This window comes from Monodon monoceros, unplaced genomic scaffold (genome assembly GCF_005190385.1).
Source record: "Monodon monoceros isolate NGI ecotype Baffin Bay Population unplaced genomic scaffold, NGI_Narwhal_1 Super_Scaffold_3, whole genome shotgun sequence".
Taxonomy (NCBI): domain Eukaryota; kingdom Metazoa; phylum Chordata; class Mammalia; order Artiodactyla; family Monodontidae; genus Monodon; species Monodon monoceros.
Window position 1 is genome coordinate 99,742,268 of NW_021703780.1, and position 20,545 is coordinate 99,762,812.

Sequence of the window (20,545 nt, forward strand, 5' to 3'; positions counted from 1 at the left end):
CGATTACTCTTCCATCTTGCAGACACTGAGGCTCAGAGAGTGTGAGTCCGTCACCTGAGGTCACACAGCCAGGGCAGCAGAGGCAGAGTTCACACCCACGGATTCACCCTCTGAGGACCAAGCTGGTTCATCCCCAGCACTTCTCGGCCCCAAGCCCGCTTTCCCTGTATGGAGACCCCGGAGTACACAAGGAGGGCCCAGCAGAGCCCCAGTCCACGCAAAGCTGACCTTGGCTAGACGGAAGTTCCTCCTAAAAGCTCCATTTGCTGCAGGACAAGGGACCCCGAGGCCACACAGCCCCTGGCCCGGCGCGGACGAGGTGCTGTCAGGCAGACGACGTTGACCCTCCCCCAGGGAAGGTCACAGCCGAGACTTCTGACCTCCAGTTCACGGAGGCACCCGGGATTCCGGAAGGCTCAGGGTGCAGGAGGCTGGGGTGGGGCGGCTTGGCTCAGCCTCCGGAGAGCCGCTCGGCATGTGAATGGGAAGCAAGCCGGAGCTCAGAGGCCACCGCCCTCCCGGCAGAGCCCCCAGGGCTGAAACCTCAGCGACCAGGACACCAGTGTAAGTGGAGCCCTGCTACGCGGTAGACCCCAGCACCTGAGGCCCGACACCAGCTTTCTCCCAGTGAGAACACGCTCTAGGAGGGAGCCCTCGGTAAGCCCACTTTACAGATGAGAAAACTGAGGCCCGGGGCAGTGAAGTGATTTGCCTAAAAGTCTCACAGAGAGTGAGGGGCAGAGCAGCCTCACCCCGGGGGAGCCTTGGACCAGGCCAGAGACGCCTGAAGCACCGAAGGACCTGGATCCAGAGCTGGGCCCACCACTTACTCGCTGCTGGCCTGTGGACCCATGTTCCCCTGGGAAGGGGAAAGGACTCGTGGTAAGGTCGTGTGGGGACTGAGATGAGGCACGAGGAGCACCGGCCGGGGCCGGGGGTAGCTTCACTGTCTGACCCCCCCCCCATCCTCCTCCCTGCCTCTCCCACGTCCCCGGCGATGCCCATCAAGAGGAGCCCTCGGGGCTTCCCTGGTGGCGCAGTGGTTGAGAGTCCGCCTGCCGATGCAGGGGACACAGGTTCGTGCCCCAGTCCGGGAAGATCCCACATGCCGCGGAGCGGCTGGGCCCGTGAGCCATGGCCGCTGAGCCTGCGCTCCAGAGCCTGTGCTCCGCAACGGGAGAGGCCACAACAGTGGGAGGCCCACGTACCGCAAAAAAAAAAAAAAAAAAAAAAAAAAAAAAGAGGAGCCCTCGACCCCGGGCTGGCCTCCTGACAGGCAGGCAGCCCAACGTGGAGAAAGCAGTGGCTGAGCCAGTTCTAAGCCCGGGCCCAAGAGTTCCCGTGCGCGTCTCATCTTTCACTCTCGGCCCTGTTTCTGCGATGGGAACGAGTTCGTGGAGCAGAGGCAGCCGCCCTGGCAGAGGCTGTGCGAGACCAGCCACTCCCAGCAGCCACTCCCAGCCTGGGGCAGCAAGCCCGGCTGACCTGTGGACTTGGGATCAACAAGAAACGCCTATAGTGCGCCCCAGATGTTCTGCAGTCGCCTGCGACTCGCACTACTGAGGCAAGAGACTATTCGTTCCATGACCAAGGCGTGTCCCCAGCAGGAAGGACAGGAGCGGGTTTGGCGAGAGGGCAGAAAGACCACCCCCCACGCCCACGTGCTGCTGGCGGGGGTGTGGCCAGACTCGCTGGGGCGCCCTCGGCCAAGGCGGGGGCAGGGGTGTGGGGGGGAGCAGGGCACACTCACAAACTAACGGCCCTGCAAGACAGCTCCCACCAGCCAAGGTGGGAACATCTGGCTGCCCCTGCTCGGTTTTCTCCCTAGCGCTTCTCACCATGCAACACAGATTTTACGTAATGAATGACTGTGTGCCCCTGCCCCTGCCCCGATCCCACGGAACACAAGCCTCGTGAGGGGTACCAACTTCAACCATTTTGATCACGGCTGTATCCCTGGCACCTACAACTGTGCGGTAGGCACTCAATAAATATTTGTTGAATAAATAACCTGGGGAAACAGGCATTCCCATACATGGCAGGTGTGAGCAAAATCTGGTACACTATCAATGGAGGTGAGCTGGCAAGTACCGCGTTTTAAGTAGGCATCCTGTGGCCTCTACAGTGGAGCCCATGGCAGCCAGCACCTCCCCAGAGAAAAGTGTGCAGACGACCATCAAAAGATTGGTACGGCAGGTGCACGGCAACGCTCTTCCTAACGGTCCAGGCTGGAAACAACCCCACAGCCCTTGGCAGGAGAAGGAGCCACCAAACTGGGGTCTGACCATACCATGGGGCAGCTCTCAGTCACGAAGAGGACCAACCACGGAGCCCAGAGCATGTGGACCTAGAAATGCCGTGCTGAGCACAAGAAGCCACACATGAGAGCAGACTGCATGGCCCCATTTACGAAAGTCCAAGAGCTAGTCACAGTCAGGGAAGCGGTTCCCGGGACGGGCACAGAGGAGGGGACCTGGGTTGTCTCGGGATGTTTCATGATCTGAGTGCTGAGCACACGGGGTGTTTCTTTGTGAAATGTATTACTGATTTGCATGCTTCCGATAGGTTCTCCTGGTTACACTTGGATAAATGGCTTACATAGAGAAAATAAAGAAACGCATGTGCACACAGACCCAGCGATTCCACACCGGGCGCAGCAGGAAGCCATTCACTGCAGCAATGGACACAACACAGCATCCGTCTGCCAGGACGGTCAGTAACAGCTGGGACGTGCACACAGCGGAGCCCAGGCTGGTAAAGGGAGCTCCCCACGTGCCAACAGCGAGAGTCCCAAGGGGGGCTGTTCACGGAGGAAAGCATAGGACAGAAAGGTGTGCACAATATGCTGTACGTGAGAAAGACAGTGCACACACCTGCACGCTTGCCGTCGTAGGACCTGTGGTTCCCAAGTGCGGTCCTATAGGCCCCGAGGGTCCCTGGGACCTAATCAGGGACCCACGGGATCAACATTATTTTCAGAACAACACTGCAACACTGGTTGCCTCCTTCACACCCTTTCTCCTATGAGCATACAGTGGAGTCTTCCACACACTACGTGACTTAGTAATGATGTCATCACTTTGATGGCCAACGGAATGTGTACTTGTGTATTCTGTGTTTTCTAGAATTTTCTAAAGTAAACTCATGAAAAGATGCTCAACATCATTAGCCGCCAGGGAAGTGCAAATTAAACCTCCAGTGAGATACCACTTCACACTTCACACGCCAGGACGGCTACATTCAAAACGACAGACGATGACGAGTGCTGGTGAAGACGTAGGGAAGCTGGAGCCCTTGTGCGCTGTGCCTGGGGACGTGACACGGGGCAGCCGCTGAGGACTGCCGTTCGGTGTTTCATCTTATGGTCACACACAGAGTTCCCAGATGACCCAGCAATTCTGCTCCTGGGTACATTCCCAAAAGAAATGAAAACATACGTCCACACAAAAATATGTCATGAATATTAACAGCAGCAGTGCTCGCAAAAGCTAAAAGGTGCAAACATAGTGCCTACCACCTGGTGAATGAATAAACAAAATGGGGCCCATCCACACACTGGAATGTCCGCCATGGAAAGGAATGAAGCACTTATTCATGCTACAACGTGCAGGGGGCTTTGAAAGCGTTATGCTCAGTGACGGAGGACCGTCCACAAAGGCCACATATTGTATGATTCCATGTCCAGGAATGTCCAGAAAACGCAAATCCATAGTGACAGGGAGTAGACTGGAGGCTGCTGGGGGCTGGGAGGAGGGAGTGGGAGGTGGCTGCTACCGGCATAGCAGCAGGGTGACAAGAACGACCTAGAATTAGATTCTGATGATGTTCTCACGACCCTGACAAACACTACTGAACTGCACACTTTAAATGGGAGGGCTTTATGGTACATGGACAATATCTCAATAAAGCTGTCTAGGAAGGAAGGAAGGAAACACAGTTTTTAAAAATTAAAGAACCCCACCACAGGCCGAGCCTTGGCCCCAGACCCTCTCTATGGTGAGCAGCTGTGAAATGCAGCCATCCCCTCCAAGTGCCATAAGCTCTGGGGCAGCCAAAGCCAGGGGGCCCAGCTACAAGCCACTCAGACCCACTCCTGCCCCACGTCCTCCATGGGAGCCAAGAGCCCAGCCCCTCCCCTGGGAGACTAGGGCCCCCTGCCCAGCTCTACTATGACCCCCAGAAAAGCCTCCTCCCCTCTCAGGGTGCCATTTTCTCTTCCATAAAACAGAACGACCAAACAGACTCTCTCAAGGTCGCCACAGGGTGAAACTCAGTGCCTGACAGACGCCCCCGGCAGAGGACCCAGCTCTCCTCGGTTTTATCACCTTTAGAGCCCCCCCACCTCCCCGCAAGTCTGACAGTCAGGCAGCCCCTTCTCAGCTCCCCCAGTGTATGGCCCAGGGTACATGGGCCTGGTGTGCCCGCAGCTGCCAATTTTCAACAAAAGCCAGAAAGCTGGAATTTATGTGAAGTCTTCCAGCTTCTAAATGTTTGCAACAAAATCCGAGTGCTTACAAAGATGCTCTGCAGAAAGAAGCTGACAGGTGCCAGGGGCGTGCACCATTAGCAGAGCAGCAGACAGAGGCAGGACCAACCCCGGCTACGCAGGGTCAGGGAGGAAACCGGGGCTCAGAGGCATCGCGGCCCAGGCCCCAGGTCACACAACGAGCGCGTGTGAGCTTCGGCCCGGGACTCACCACGGGTGAGTAGGGGCTGCGGGAAGCCCAGGCCCCTCGTTTGCGGGTCCCGCTGCCATCGGCAGAGCCTACGCTGCCCTGAAAGAGTCAGACATCCCAGGTCAAGGCCCGTGGGCTGGGGGTGAGGAGGGGAAGGGCCGGCTGGCCCACCTGCAAGCTCTCCTCGCAGGGCGCCCCCTCCCCAGGCCGCTTTGGGAGCCAGGAGCTCCTGTGGCTGATTCTGGCACACAGAACATGAGCTCAGGTGTCCAGACTCCCAGCCTGGCTCCCTCTGGTCCCCAGGCTGCGCTCAGGGACCACTCAGACGCCACACAAGCTTAAGTCTCCCACAGCTGAGCCTGGAGAGGAGAGGGGAGGGTCTGTAGGAATCCTTTGGGGAATAGGGAGAGGCTGGGTGGGTCTCCCTCTGCCCCCTGGAGCCACAACCCAGTGATTCTGGGGGACCCTGGAGACCCCCAGACACTGAAGACCCAGGGCTGGCTCCTGGGGCTGCAGGGTGAGGCAGGGAGAGCCTGCTCCTGTGCTCTCCTCCCTTCACCCAGAGGAAGTGCTGCACGACACAAATAAGATCCTGTCAGTTCCTGCCTAACACCTGCAGTGGCTCCCCACTGCCCTTGGGGAAAGGCCCAGATCTTCATCCTGAGGGTAAACACCATCGCCCTGGGCCTGGCCCCTGACCACTCCCCAGCCTCTTCTCACACCAGCTACACAGCCTCCTTTCAATCCAACTTTTTCCCTCCAGCTGCAGGGCCTTTGCACGTGCTATGCCCTCTGCCTGACGTACTCTCTTCTCTCTGCTCCCCACCTCTCATCCAGTCAGCAGCTCCTTGTGCTCAAAGAGCACTTCCCCGGAAGACCTCCCTGATCCCCAGGGGAGTCCGATCCCCCAGACAGGCTCACAGAGCACAACCACCCCATTCCTCGGTCCTCGTACTATGACTACCACGTTTTCTTCCCCACTAAACCATAATGTCCCGAGGGCAGGGGCAACACGGTCCGTCTGGCGTCTGTCACAGCCCCTGCACACGCCGGGCACCAGACATGACTATCAGGGGTGAAGACATGAAGAAACGGCACGGGCACCTGGATCCACCGCTTCCTGCATGTGTGTCCTTGGGCAAGTGGCCCTATTCCTCTGCTGTGCACCAAGGGGGCGGCTGTGATGATTAAAGGAGCCAGTGATCTCAGAGGGCTTACGATGGTGCAGGCACAGGTCATAAGCCAATATGGTGTCTGCAATTAATATACAGTTATTTGAATTTTAAAGCTTCGCTATTAACTAGAACGTCAAACCGTTCAAGTACCGCTGCCCCACAGGATCTGGTGATGTGAGGCCCCGAGGAAGGGGCTCCTTTCCTGCCACGGGGTCCTGGGGCCTGCAGGTTTTGCTGGAGCCCTTTTCCAGGAGAGGGGCTGGAACCTGCATCTTCTGAGGGCAACCCTGACCCGGGTTCCCACCCTTGTGGCCCAGGAGGGCGGGGGGTGGTCCCCAGCTCCCTCCATCGTGCCAGCCCTGTGGTAGAAGGCGCCCTCACAAGCCCCCTGAGGGACGACAGACGTCAGAGCCCTTCTCCCCGGCAGGGAGCCGGGCATGTGGCTTCCATTAGGCTCCATCTGGACATGCTCAGAGGCAGCCTGGATCCCTGGCACAACTCCGGCTCAAAGACAGGACCCCCACTGCAGCCGGGCCTGGGGCAATGGCTGGAAACCTCCTCCTCCAGGCCCCAGGGCTGCCATGGCAACATGGCCGGGGGTCATTTCCGCCCCACGGCGCGCCTCTCAGCCGGCCCCACGGGCAAGCAGGACAAAGCTACCACCTCCCCAGTCCTCCCCACCGAGGGCCCCTTCATCCCTTGGGAACCCCCAGGGCTGCCCCTACAACAGCAGTCAGAAGGCTCTAAGGCCCTCACTGCCCCAAGGACGCTCGTCGGGCCCCTGACCCCCACCCACCAGGCATCCCCTGGCCACCCTCCCCACTCCGTGTGCATGGCTGTGACCACGGACAAATCTGTGTGGGCTCATCCATTACCGCCCTCCACCCCCATCAGACCCCAAAGGAGAGGCTGTGCCCGCCCGGTTCACTGGACGGCCCCTGGTGCAGAGAGGGTGCTCCGCACCTATCTGCTGAAGAAATTAAGTGGGTGGATCGAGGAACAGATGGTGAATAGTGACGGTTAACATTTTTAATTACTCGGCAGTGCTAGGCCCCATGCCGAGTTTGAATGAGTTAGCTCATTTAATCCTCAAAACACCCCCAGGAAGCAGGGCCTTCTCTGCCGCTTCCAGATGGAGAAAATGAGGCACAAGGCGGAGAGCCGCTCGCCTGAATTACAGAGCACATGCGCTGGTGGGTGTCAGGTGGACACTGGGTGAGCAGAAGCAGGGAAGATGGACGGGGGTGGTGGACGGCAGCCAGCCTCTGCTTACACGGCCTGGGCCAGCTCCTGGGTCCCATTTAAATTCACCCTGCCGGCCCACCACTCCCAACTTCCTACATCTCCCTTTCCCAGAGCTCCAAGAAGCACAGCCTGTCCCTGCCCTGCTCTGGGCTTTGCATGGGCGGGGCCTCTAATGGGATGAGGGGCACTCAGTCAGGGGCCCCACCCCCAGGCGGCCTCCACCAACAGCCACACCCCAAAATCCATTTGAGAAAGCCTGGGGCAGAGGAAAGAACCCGGGGCTCCTGAAAACGAAGCAGCTCTCCAGGGTTCCAAGGTCCACACCACAGAGAAGCCTCTGGTAGCAAGGGGGCGGGTGATGGGGCCGGGGCCAGGGCCGGGTCTATTTTGGAAGCCCTGAAGGCTGCACGCACCATCCCCCGGCGCCAGGCCTGCAAGCCCGCCCGGGCACACGTGGACTTCATTACAGCCCCGCCCCACGCACACGCCCCGCCCCCTGCAGGCTCGGGGCTGGGCGGGGAGGAGCCCCCGGAAGCCCCCCGCCCTGGTCCCCGCCGCCACCTCTCACGGCGCGCCCTGCCGCCACGAGCCACACCTCTCCACCCTCAACCTGGTCAGCTGAAAATGAGAAGGAGCCCAGCTCCCAGCTTGTGGGCGGATCGAGTCACAGACGGGGCTGGGCACCTAGTAGGTGCTCAGCAAGGGCGAGTTCTGTGCCCGTCCACCGAGAGCAGGATGGAAGGAGCCGCCAGGGCGGGGGCCTGGGGGCTGGGGGAGCCTGCAGTCTCGGCCTCAGCACACAGCGGACGCCCAGCAACGGCCAGAGCTCTGGACACACGGGCCCCCTCCCCCAGGAAACCATCCCAGATGCCACCCGGGCAGCCCCCACTCACAGCCTGTGGACCACACTGGCCAGTTCCTGCCTCCCAGCGGCCCATTAGGGGCTGTCCACAGTTGGTACCTAATAAGGGTCTACAGAGTGAATGACACAGGACTGAACAAGACATGGACTCGCAGCTGTGGAGAGAGATATCTAGACACCCAGACAACTCCTAGGGCTCCCTCAGAGGTGGGGGCAGGGAGCTGCAGAGTGGGGATGGAGGAAGGGTCATACAAGACACAAAGACCCAGTGAAGGATTCCTGGAAGCGGTGCTGCCTGAGCTCACTGGGAAGAGTGTGAGCAAAGGGGTGGGACACAGGGGGATGACAGTGCAGGGTGCTCATGGGGTGGCAGGGAACTAGCACGAGGGGGGATGACTGGCAAAGGGGTGGCCAGAGAGCCCCCCCATTCCCTCATTAATTCACCCAATGTTTACAGAGCACCAACTGTGTGCACAGCAGAGAAGATGGCAGATGGGGTCCCTCCACTCATGGCTCTCACATCCCACCGGGGGAGACAAAATTAAACAAGTAACGATGTGCTGCAATGCCAGGTATTACTGGGAGGAATTAAAGCAGTGTAAGAGGAAGGTGGGGTGCTCTTTGACTGGGGTGGTCAGGGCAGACCTCTCTAGGCAGGTAACCTTGAACAGAGAGCAAATGGAGGGAAGACGCGAACTTCATGGACACCTGGAAGAGCACTTCAGGAATAGGCAGTGGCAAGTGCAAAGGCCCTGGGGCTGGAAAGTACTGGAAGGGGCCAGGAGGCCCGTGCAGCTAAGCACAGTGCGGAGGGAGAGGGTTGCTAGGCACTGAGTGTTTATGCTCCCACCTCCAAACTCATGCGTTAAAACCCTAATCCTCAGTGGGATGGTATCTGGAGACGGAGCTTTGGGGAGAAAACTAGGTCTTGAGGGTGGAAGCCTCATGATGGGATTAGTGCCCTTCTAAGAAGAGATGCTCCACCTCTGATGTAACCCAGGTGAGATGTGGCCTCATTTGCTCTACCAGGAAGCAGGCTCCCATCAGACAACCGATCTTAGACTTCCCGACCCCAGGGCTATGGGAAATAAACGTCCGCTGTTCAGCCACCCAGTCTTATGTATTTTTGTTACAACAGCCAAAAGGGACAATAAAAGGGTGAAGAGAAGGCCCGGGAGGCCCCAGGGTCAGGCTGTGCAGGGCCTGAGGCCCCTGAGAGGACTTCAGTATCTACTCTGAGTAGGTGGGAGCCACAGCAGGTACTGAGCAGAGGAGGGACAGAAAACACTTGTATGTTAGCAGGACCCCTGGCAGGAAGGGGTGACAGACCCACAAGAGCCTGCATCCATTCTGCTGCCACCGCAGAGGCCAAGAGCCCAGCATCCATGCCCAGAGGCTACTGTCAGGGAGGTGTGAGCAGGCAGCTGTATCAGGGTTGTGAGCTCCCACTTCCTGCCAGGGCACCTGTGGACCCCTCTGCAGGGGCCCCCCAGCCCTGATAAGGTACATGTAAGAGGCCTTCGGCCACAGCCCTATCAGGTAGCCCAGCACCTACCGTGACAGGGACCCCACCCATCCACCCACCATGCTACCCCCAGAAGCTGAGCCAGGAGGAAGCTCCATCTCAGAGCCTCCAGCCCGGAGCTCTGGGGATGGTGCTGGCTGTCCCTGGCCTGGCCCCGCAGACCCAGCTTCCCCTGCTCCAGGCAGCTGTGCACAGACCTGGGCCAGGCTACAGAGCCCCGAGGCTGCCCTTCCCTGGGATGAGTGTCCCTGGAGAAACCAGGAAACAGGCTTACCTTCAGGGTCACCTCTGGGGACAGAATGGACAGAGTTGGGGTCTGTGTCTTCCTCTGGCCGAGAACGGGGCAGAACCGGTGGCTGCTTGGGCACTTCCTGGGTGGGTGGGACGCGGGCCGCCTCCTGGTGAGGTGTGGTCAGGATGGCGTGGGTGCTGGGCTCTGCCGGACCCTCGGGAGCGCTCTGCGTGGCCTGTGATGCGAGGACACTGGCCGTGCTTGACGCTGGAATGGGCCCAGCTCCCTCCTGCCCGGCGCTGCGGGGGGTGGCCTGGGCGTCCGGGATGAGGTTCTCTTCGGGCCGTGCCCTGGCCTCTGCCGCCTCTTCTTGGACAGGGAGACCAGGGGCTGGACCTGCTGTGGGCTGTCCATCCAGGCCCCTGGGGCCACCTGCTGCCAGCTGCTCCCTGACTGTCAATTCCTCTCTGTCCTCCTGTCTGTCCTCCGTCACTCTCCTGGCCTTGGCCTGCACTGGGGCTGGGGGACCCAGGGCGGCAGCTGCCGTGGGCCTGGGGAGGGCAGCCGGCCAGCGGGTGGCCTGGATGGCTGAAGGTGGCTGACCCCCAGCTCCCAGAGCAGCCGGGCCCCCGGCGCCCGCCTGGAGCTCGCCCTCCAGGGCCGCCGCGGCCTCCGCCTCGGCCACCTCCTGGTCATAGCTGTAGGGGTCTTCATAGTGTCGCTCAGGGTCACCCTCCTCGGCGTCAGAGAAGTTTCCAGGGGCGGCGTCTCCGTGGCAATCGGGGAGCCGGTAGCAGATGAGCTCGCCGCCGGCGTCAGGACAGTGGCAGGCCCGGCAGGGCGACAGGTGGACTGTGTGGCCAGCGGCGTACTTGCGGCCAGAGTGGATGCAGCCCACCTGGCCGCACTGCGGGCAGCTGTCGGCCGCCACCACGGCCTCGATGCAGTTGGGCGGCAGCTCCGGGCAGGGCATGAACTGGCAGCTGATCTTGCCACCGCCCGGCGGGCAGGAGCACTCGGTGCTGCCGAAGTCCACGAAGTAGGACTGGCCGGCGGGCACGCGGCCACGCACAAAGCCGCCCTGCAGGCAGTCATAGTACTGGTAGCCCTCGCAGGCGCAGCCCTGCTGCACGCACGTGGCGCAGCAGGCACCCGGCTCCAGCGCCTCCTCGATGCAGTTCTCCAGCGGGGGGCACTCGACGCCCGTGCAGTCCTGCCCCGGGACCGCCGTGCTGGGGCTTGGGCCCAGGGCCAGGGCCACGGCCACGGCCAGCCAGGCTCCCACGGGCTCCGCGAGTGGTGCCATGCCCCGCAGCCAGCCACGCGTCGCCTCCAGATCAACGGTTCTCTCTCACGAGGCCCTGGGGGAATCGGAAAGGACACGATCAGCACCACGTGGCGGCCACAGGGGGACATGTGTGCACACCTGGCACACACACCGGCACGTGCGCACGGCTGGGCAGCCTCCCCACCTTCACTCACACGCATGCACTCGTCCTCACATCCCTACGCACACGCTCCCACTCGCACCTGCTCAGATGCACAGACAGGCACTGCCGTCACTCAGGTGTTGACAGAGTTGCCAGCGTGGCCCTGCCCAGGGCCGCTGACCCCCACTCTCACCTGCCACCTGACATGTGTCCCCGGGTGGGACCCTCGGCCGACGGTCCCGCACACACTCACACTGTCACATGCATTCTCCAGGCACATGGCTGGCACGCCTGGGGCATCGGGGTCTCACGCCCTCTGTGGCAGGCATGCAGAGGCCAGGTTACAGCCCTCCAGGCACAGTTACATGCGCTGTCTCACCCACAGCCTCACCTATGTGCCGGGACACCACAGGTGGTCTCACACACACAGTCACCAGCACCCAAACAGTTTATCTCCCCCCGAAACCCAGCTTGATCCCCAGCCATGCACCCAGAGTCCCGTGGCTGCCAGCCAGAGGGCATAGCCAAGTGGACACTGGAACCAGGCCCTCCCAGGCCTCGGCACACAGCCAAGCCCCCTGCCGTGGCCCTCGGACCCCAGGGCCCAGGAACACCCCCTAACAGATCCCCTTGCACTGCAAGTTACGCTGCAGGGGAGCCTCCTGCCAACCTCCTCAGATGCCTCAGCAAACAATACCACCGTTCCCAGAATTATCCTGGACGCCCGCTGTCCCCCGCACGCGCGCGCGCGCACACACCAAGTCCCGCCCACCCACTGAGCTGCGTGAACAGCTCTCCGCCCTCTGCCCACTTCCCTCCACCACCGCAGCCTCGCCCTGGCTCGAGCTGTACCCCCACCTGCCCTGGAACACGCCTGCCACCTCCCTCCCCGCCATCCACTCCTGCCCTTTCTCTGCAAAGCCGCTGTGATCTGAAAGCAGCTGACCCCAATGTGCACGGCTTCCTGGCTTCCCAACCAGGAAGCAACAGTCTGGGTTCCCTGTGCGAGCCACCCTAACCCTCCCTCCAGGGGCCCTGGCATGACCCTCCCGCAGCCCCTCCTTGTTACCCTACAAGCCACTCAAATGTCACCTTCTCACTGTCCTCGCTCCTCCCCCCACCTCCATCCTCGCAAAAGTCGCCGGTCCCACGGCCCTGGGACCCGCGTGACTCGGGGTCAGGCCTGCACCCCTGGGCTGCATGCTCCTCAGTCACAGACAAGGGCTCCCTCTCCACCCATTCCCGGCCCCGAAGCTGCGCCATCATTTGCAGTCACTGCAACGATTGTCTGATTTAGAAAAAAAGACAATAAAGTGAGATCTCTACTATTTTAAGTTTGTAAATTTCAAACCTAAAAAATAGAATAACAGGAACTTCTTAAAAGTCTTTAACAGAGAGGAGAAAGAAGCAGCCATCGTGCTGCCCGCCTCCTGGCTGAGCTGGGCAGAGTGTGACGGCAGCGCAAGGACCCTGTCGGGCAGGGCAGTGACGGAGCAACTCAGCGGCCACGCAGCAGGAGAGGAGGTCTGCCTCCGAGGCCAGTCACCCAGGATTGAGGGCACAGGCCCTCCAAGCCGGCACCCTCCAGAACTGGGGCTTACCAGCAAGTGAGGCAGGCCCCATGGACATTCTGCCAGCACTGGCACTCTGGTGCGCGGAGCAATTCCAGAGGCTACTGAACACCAGGCAGTCATGAGGACAATGAAGACATAAATGAATGAAAGCCAGGAAACGGGACAGGAAGAGGCCGGGGTGTGGGAGAGCCTATTTTGGCCAGGGTGGTCAAGCAAGGCTTCTCCAAGGAAGTGGCATTTGAGCTGAGGCCTGAGCAAATCTGTGAACACAGCCCCATGAATGTCTGGAGGCAAAGCATGTCAGGTGGCAGGAACAGCAAGTGCAAAGGGCCTGAGGCAGGACTGCACAAGGGAGGTGGGGAGCAGCAGGGGCCACTACAGTGGAACCAGTGGGCAAGGGCCAGGGTGGTAATGCCCAGATAAGCCCTGGAGCCTGGAATGACCTGATGGGACGCTCTACTTAAAGGGTTCGTCTGCTGCCGTGCTGAGAATGGGAAGGTGGGCAAGAGATGGGCAGCGGGAGAGGACGTGGCGGGATGTGCTGACGGCCTGGGTGGGGGTGAGGAAGGGAGTCCAGGATGAGCAGAAGTTTGGGCCTGAACACCTGGAAGGACAAAGCTGGGGCTTCTTGAGGCAGGGAAAGCCGTGGAGGAGGGCCACAGGCCTGCATGGGAGATGGGCAGCCTGGTTTGGGCCTTGTCGAGTTTGAGAAGCCCAGAGATGGTCCGGGTGAGGATGGTAAGGGCGCCTCCAGGGACAAGAGCCTGTGCTGGGCACGGAAAGAGGCGAGAGGGGGGGTCTCTGGACAAGAGCTGACACGCACGTCCCCCCAAGCTGAACGGCCGCCTCAGGAGGGTGGAGGGCCCCGTAGGACAGAGGCCCAAGATCCCCATGACAAACCACGGAAATGGGAGGGACGAAGGCCCTCCCTCCGGTCTGCCCTCAACAGTGTCATTTAAGAAAGAAGCTTCCTCCCCCCGTGCCCCCCATTCCTCCTCATCACACACTCACAGGAACCCTGCATCCAGGAGGCAGTATTCCCGCCACAGCCCACACACGGCTCCCAGCGGGGCCTGGCCCTTGGACCCCCTACCGTCACAAATGGCCCACAACCATGTGAATCCAGGCCCGGAGGAAAGACAAAGAACATCAGCCCCCCGCTTGGTGTTTTCATTTGCTGTGCAACCCTGAGCAAGGCCCTTGCCCCCTCTAAGCCTCTCAGCTCTGCATCTGTACACAGCGGAGAGGCTCTACCACACCTTAGGTCACAGTTGGGGCCCATGGGCACTACCTAGTCCACGAATGCATTGTGTGTCCCACGCAGTGAGCTTTTTTTAAAATTTTTATTTATTTTAATTTATTTATTTTTGGCTGCGCTGGGTCTCTGTTGCTTGAGCGGGCTTTCTCTAGTTGCGGTGAGCGGGGGCTACTATTCGTTGCGGTACGCGGGCTTCTCATTGCCGTGGCTTCTCTTGTTGTGGAGCACGGGCTCTAGCCGCGCAGGCTTCAGTAGTTGTGGCGCACGGGCTCAGTTTCCAGCTTCTTACTTCTCTGGAAAATTCCTGAGCCCCAGCCACCCTGAGGTGTCATACAGCGTGTGGCCTCCCGGTTCCCCACGAAGCCTACGCCATGGACTCTCTGCTCATTCACACGTGGCTGGACATGCTTGAGCTCTGGGTCCCCCCAGGCTCACCTCTGAACTGGGAGCCCCATGGTCATTCCCACTGTGGTCTCCAGCTGGGAAAATGGAAGTCCGGGTCCCTGCATGCTGCTCAGAATCCCCGTCAGTCTGCAGGGGGAGCACCCACCTTCGAGAGGGATGGGGCCTGCTGGGATGTGTCTGCAGGAGGTGGCCCAGTGGCGAGGGGCTGGGTCCCTTGGGGTGGCTACCCTGGGGAAGAGCAGCCTCAGGGGGCGCCTGGCACATCTCCCCAGCTGCTCAGGACGGGTTATGGCCCCTCAGGTGTGTACGGAGGATAGAGGGCAAGAGACCTCAGCTCCACGTGGGGAAAGCTTTCTCCAGGTCAGAGTCAGACCAGGCTGCAGGTGCGGAGGGAGCTCCCCATCCCTGGAGATAAGCTAGCGGGGCTGGGAACACGCATACGAGTGAGAAGTAGGAGGGCACAATCTCTACATTGCTGGTTCTCAGATTCAAACATGCCCCTCCCGGGGGGCTCCAGCTGCTGTTTCCCACGGCCCCTGCAGGAAGTGGCCCCCTGAACGTGTGGCTTCTGCAAATCGGCCCCCCTCCAATATGAAAAGAGGAATCATGACAGGAGGGGCTGAAAAAGGGGACCTGACCTCCCTGAAGTGGGGAGTCCCGGCAGGCAGACTGTGGTGACAAAGACCCCTGAGGCTGGGCCTGAGGCTGGGTCACGGGGCGCACACTCCGAGGTAGGGGCTCATCGGGGACCCGGCAGACGCAGAGAAAGACCCCCAGGATCTCCTGACACCCACGGATGAACGAAGCTGGGTAATGCACGCACGTTAACAAGACTACGATTGCTACAGTGCCAGCTGGCCTCCGTGAGCCCTGGAGCGGACACCAGGAGAGGGGCACGTACACAAGCAGGCCACACGTGCGTGCAGGGTGAGTGCCGAGCTCTCCTGCCCCGTGCATTTCCCTGAGAACTCTGCACCATGTGGCCACTGGGTATTTGTCCAGTGGTGGAGGGGACACAGGACATGGGTACAGGCCACTAGGCCGGTGACCGGCCCCCAGACCCACTCCCTGCCCTGCCCTTCTCCACCTGGCTCTGCACCGGCAGGGACAGGGGCGCTGCCCTCCTCAGACTGCGGTCCCGGGCTCCCGCAGTGCCCAGGGGCCACCACTGACAGGGGATCAGAGGGCAGGAGAGGGGTTGGGGTATTGGTTCCCCACCTCCCTTGCTCCTTCCCTCCAGAGCAGGGGTTTGGTGATGGCTCCTCCCCCTCCCCCATGGCCACAGCTCCCGCTGGAGCCCCTCTAGCCTGCAAGAGGGCTCAGGTGAGGGCACGAACACATCCAGCCAACCCACAAGCCCATCCCCCCTTCGCTGCGACTGGTGGCAGGGGGCTGTAACCATGAACCAGTGAGACTCAGAATGGTGACCACTCCCACAGGGGATGCAGAGGGACGCCGACACCCCCCCACAGGAGCTGGCAAGCTTCCACCTTGGTCTCTGGAGTCCTGAGCCACCAGGAAAACGGGTGAGGACCCTGCCCGGGAGACCCTGCAAGCCCAGTGTGCACTCCCGCTGGTCACACGCTGGCATGTGAATGAGGCCATTTCAGACACCCCCATCAGACCGGAGACTAGTATAAATACCACCAGGGTCCCCAACGACACACCTGCCTAAACCCCTGAGCAAATACACCGCTACCACCAGGTGTCGGGCCGCTGGTCCCGCGGCAGCTGGACCCGCAAGCACTGGGACCCAAGTAAGCAGCCCCAGCAGAGAGTCCAGGGGGGAACTTCTAAAGGACAAAGGCCCCGAGTCCTCGGCACACAGCAAACGTGGGCAGAGGAGATGCTGTGCTGGGTTCACACTGGCCTGAGACGTGACAGCCACCGCGTGCGGGATTCCCGCTCGGACCTGGAGCGAACAGACAGCTGAGAGACACCGGGCTCCCCGGGCTCCGAGATGGGCCACGGGCCAGGGGACGTGAAGGAACAGCATCATTCCGTGAGCTCCGACAGCTGCAGACGGTGGTGTTTCTGAAAGACTGACACTCTGAGTACCACCAAGCCTGCGACGTGCCCTCACACACTCAGCACGAAACAAAGGCCACGCAGCCAACTGTGCCCAGCAGTGAAAGCCGGTGATGGGCGTCTGGGCATCCTCTCCGGGCTTCACGCTCCATAACCAAGAGACGGAGACAGCAAGCCTTAGACGGGAAGGAAGATGGGAGCCCCCAACACCACACCGAGGTGCACCCAGCTGTGCGGAGCTGAAGCAAGCTTAAGGCAGGAACGGGCAGGTGGCGGAGGCCCTGGCTGGCCAGACCCCTGCTAGGGCGGGGGCAGCGGGCTTCTCACGTAGGCCGGGGTCAGTGTCTCACAACCAGGATGTGGGGGGACGGGGCAGGGGCACACTCAGCAAGGGTCTCTTCCCGGGAGTGTCCAGGGAGACAGGAGGCTGAGGGCTCTGTGCAAGACACGCCCACCGTCCCGTATCCTCCCTCCCTCCCCCACCCCAGGGCGCCCGGGCAAGGGGGGCTGGCGATCAGAGCTGACCGCACCTCTGCCGCCCTCACTGCTCCCGCCCGCAAACACAGATACACGTCCCTACAGTAAGTGACCCCGTCCTGATAATGAACCTCAGTGGCCACCCCGAGAAGGCCCCAGAAGCAAACTCTCCAAGTGGGCAAGGCCACCCTGGTGCCCCCCTCATGGCCCTGGGGCACTGACTGATCACCAGTGCCACCACGACCGGGGTCCGGCCTCATGTGACACCAAATCACAAGGTTAAGGAAATTCTTCCTTTCTCTGGTTCTCCGAGCCTTCTGATTCTGACAAGAATAGGCTTGCCAGAGCTAGCAAATAAAAATACAAGACATGCAGTTACAGAGGAATTTCAGATAAACAGTGCATCATGATTTAGCATTAAGTATGTCCTGTGCAATATTTGGGAGATACTTATTCACCACTTCTCTGAAATTCCAATTTAACTGGGCATCCTACATCTTTACTGGGCAGCCCCAGACAAGAACAAAGTCTCAGGTTGGTGCTGGTGTGGTTTCAAAACATTAAGAATGTTTGCAGGGGATCTATCTTTTAAAGAAGAGGCAGCTACAGCCAAACACAGATTCTCAAGCAGCTGGGGATGACAGAAGGGATATAGACACTCAGGACCCTGTAGACACACCACTTACAAGCACGCGAGTCATCAAGACCACCTGGCCCGCCGGCCACCACCTCTGAGGGCAGTGCCGCTCCCAGCTTCTCCCAGAAGCCTGCCCAGATGGCTGCCCGCTGCCCCCAAGTCCAGCCAGAGGGTGGTCACCAACCAGCCGCCTGGCCGTCTGTCTATGGAGTGTGTTTGGGGGCCCACACGGCACTTTTGAAATTAGTTGCTGTTATTAAAACATTGCGATGCTATTAATTTATAATTGATTTAATGTCATAACACTTAAAATCAGAACATTTTACACCTAAGTTGGATTCCCAACTTCTCTAGGAAAATCAGAAGCTGGGCCTGATGGCGGGGTATCACTGGTCCACGGCAGCTGGTCCACGCTCACTCTCCATCGGCATCACTGGGCTCCCCCATTCCCCTCTATCCTCTGGAACCCTCCTGGGCCTCTCCTGTCTACACACAAAGGAGGGAGGGCCAGGGGAGGTAGGAGTTCCTGCTTCCCCTGGCCCAAAGCCACTGCCTGAACGGCCTGGTTTCCTGGGTTAGGACCTGTCTCTCCTGTAAGTGGCAGACACTGGGAATTGTGCCCCCTCCAAGGAGCCCGCTCCTACCCAGGTAGGCTCAAAGGTCAATCGTATCAGAATCCAGCGGCATCCCCACAGCCGCACAACCACGGGAGGGGACGCTCGAGTTAATTACACACTGTCTGAAGCCGGGACCTCCCAGAAGCAGAGCCTGAGATGGGGTTCTGAGCATGTGGTTTATTGGGAGAAACGCTGGGAGAAGGGAACGGGAAACAGGATGGCAAAGATGTGATCTTAGCTGAAGTCCGACACCAGCCTGCAACGTGGGGGGGGCGGAGGGGCTCTGCAATGTGACTGGCACCCCAGGGCTCATCCCACTCAGGGACATCAGTGGGTCATCGGCCAAGGCTGGCAGTGGGACGAAGCGGGGGGATCACCTCCTGGGCCCATGCGGTGAACCAACACCTGTTGGCCAAGGGCGTCTGAAGAAGCGCGCGCAGGTGTGAGCCACTAGCAGCAGCTGGGGGATGAGTGCACCAGGAGGAGGAACCAGCCCAGGCACCAGCGGGGGCACAGGCTCTGCCACACACACATACACACACCCCTGCAACAGCAGGTCAGAGAGTCTGCTCCTAGAAACGATCCCCAAACCTAGCTTTAATTTCTAATCTGGGCTGAGATCACCCCAGGCTCAGAAAGGTAAGAAAGTAATGTACTAAAAATAGTATCTGCACACCGATGTTCACAGCAGCATTATTCCCAGTGGCCCAAAGGCAGAGGTAACCCAAGTGTCCATCAACAGATGAGTGGATAAACAAAATGTGGTCTCTCTACACAATGCAATGTTACTCAGCCTTAAAAAGGACGTTCTGGGACTTCCCTGGTGGTGCAGTGGTTAAGAATCCGCCTGCCAATGCAGGGGACACGGGTTCGAGCCCTGGTCCGGGAAGATCCCACATGCCGTGGAGCAACAAAGCCCGTGCGCCACAACTACTGAGCCTGTGCTCCAGAGCCCGCGAGCCACAACTGCTGAGGCCGTATGCCACAACGACTGAAGCGCGCACGCCTAGAGCCCGTGCTCCGCAACAAGAGAAGCCACCGCAATGAGAAGCCCGCGCACCGCAACAAAGAGTAGCCCCCGCTCGCCGCAACTAGAGAAAGCCTGTGCGCAGCAACAAAGACCCAACGCAGTCAAAAATAAATTAAAATTTCTAAAACATGGCTAAGAGGGTCAGTTTTGTATGTATTTTACTACAGTAAAAAGTAATAAAACGTGCACTGTGGAGCCAAGAGTGAGTAATCAAAGAGCAGAGAGCGGAAAGGAAAAACAGTGCTGCACTGAAGACCCAACAGGAAACAAGAGCTGCCCCTGAGACCTCCCCATCATGGTCAGCTTCCTGGCACCCAAGGCCAAAAGGGAAATTAGAGGATGACCTGGTGCTCCTTGTACGATAAGAGGAAGTCATCTAATTCACTGGGGAAAATAATAAACGTGTTCTTGGCACAGAAACTTAGGAGGGATTTTAGCTGTTGATCAGGTTCATATTAACTATCACTTCCTTGGCACCGACACGATGCCAAGCACTGGCCTGAGAGCTTGTAGGGATGTTGATTTCATTTAACCATGCTCTGCAGGTAAGGAAACTCAGGCCCAGACAGGATACATGACCTGCCCCCGGTCACACCATCAGTAAAAGGTGGTGCGCAGACATGAAGCCAGGTCTGCCTGGCCAGGGGAGCACAGCCAGAGTCCTTCAGTTTGTCGATATTCATTACACACCTGCTACCTGCCAGTCCCCACAGCAGGTACTGCGATGTGGCGGTGAACAAGACCCATAGAGGCCCTCCCCCCGTGTGGCCAACATCCTGGTGAAGAGAAGAGACAAAGAACAAGTAAGTAAGAAGATAGTAAGGAGGTTGTGAGGGACAGGGCCTGGGGCCCGCCCCTGGCAAGAGCAGGCAGAGAAGCCCTCACCGAGGAGGTGACGCTTCGGCTGAGACTTGCCTGGCGCAGATGCGGCGGCCGTGCAAGGAACTGGGAAAGGCATCCCAGGCAGAGGTAATAGCATGGGCAAAGGCCCTGAGGCAGGAACCAGCTGGACCCACTGCGGCCGGCATTGCAAGGAACAAAGAAGGGAGTGGGAGGAGGTGAGGTGGGCAGCAAGAGGGAAAGGGGCGCGGGGCATGAAAATTAAGGAAGGAGACAAGGTCAGAAGAGGACACCGGTCAGTCAGTCACCCACGCCCAGGGCCCCAGAGAATGTAGCAAAGTGTCTTGACGGGGTGGACACTGTTCCAACGGGGCGGGGGCAGTGCACCAATGGGCCACAGCACGCTGGGAAGTCCTCAGGAAGGCAGAGGAAGATTCCAGCCCCAGGAAGCGCAGAGCTGGGTAACACCTTAACATCACGGAGGGAGTACGGCACCTGCGGGGCGGGGGGGGGGGGGGGGGGGGGGGGGGGGGA

General features: G+C 59.8%; 1 protein-coding gene across 3 annotated transcripts in view; it reads right to left on the bottom strand.

Moving 5' to 3' along the window:
* FBLN2 (fibulin 2) overlaps positions 1-20,545 on the bottom strand; it is a 74,703-nt gene that overhangs the window by 39,187 nt on the left and 14,971 nt on the right. For 2 of the 3 annotated variants that reach the window (XM_029244228.1, XM_029244229.1), the window contains exon 1: positions 9,758-11,021. In XM_029244228.1, coding sequence (XP_029100061.1) covers positions 9,758-11,021 — 1,264 coding nt within the window. Of the gene's footprint in view, positions 1-9,757; positions 11,077-20,545 lie in introns of those variants that run through there. The other variant, XM_029244227.1, reaches the window with a different exon arrangement.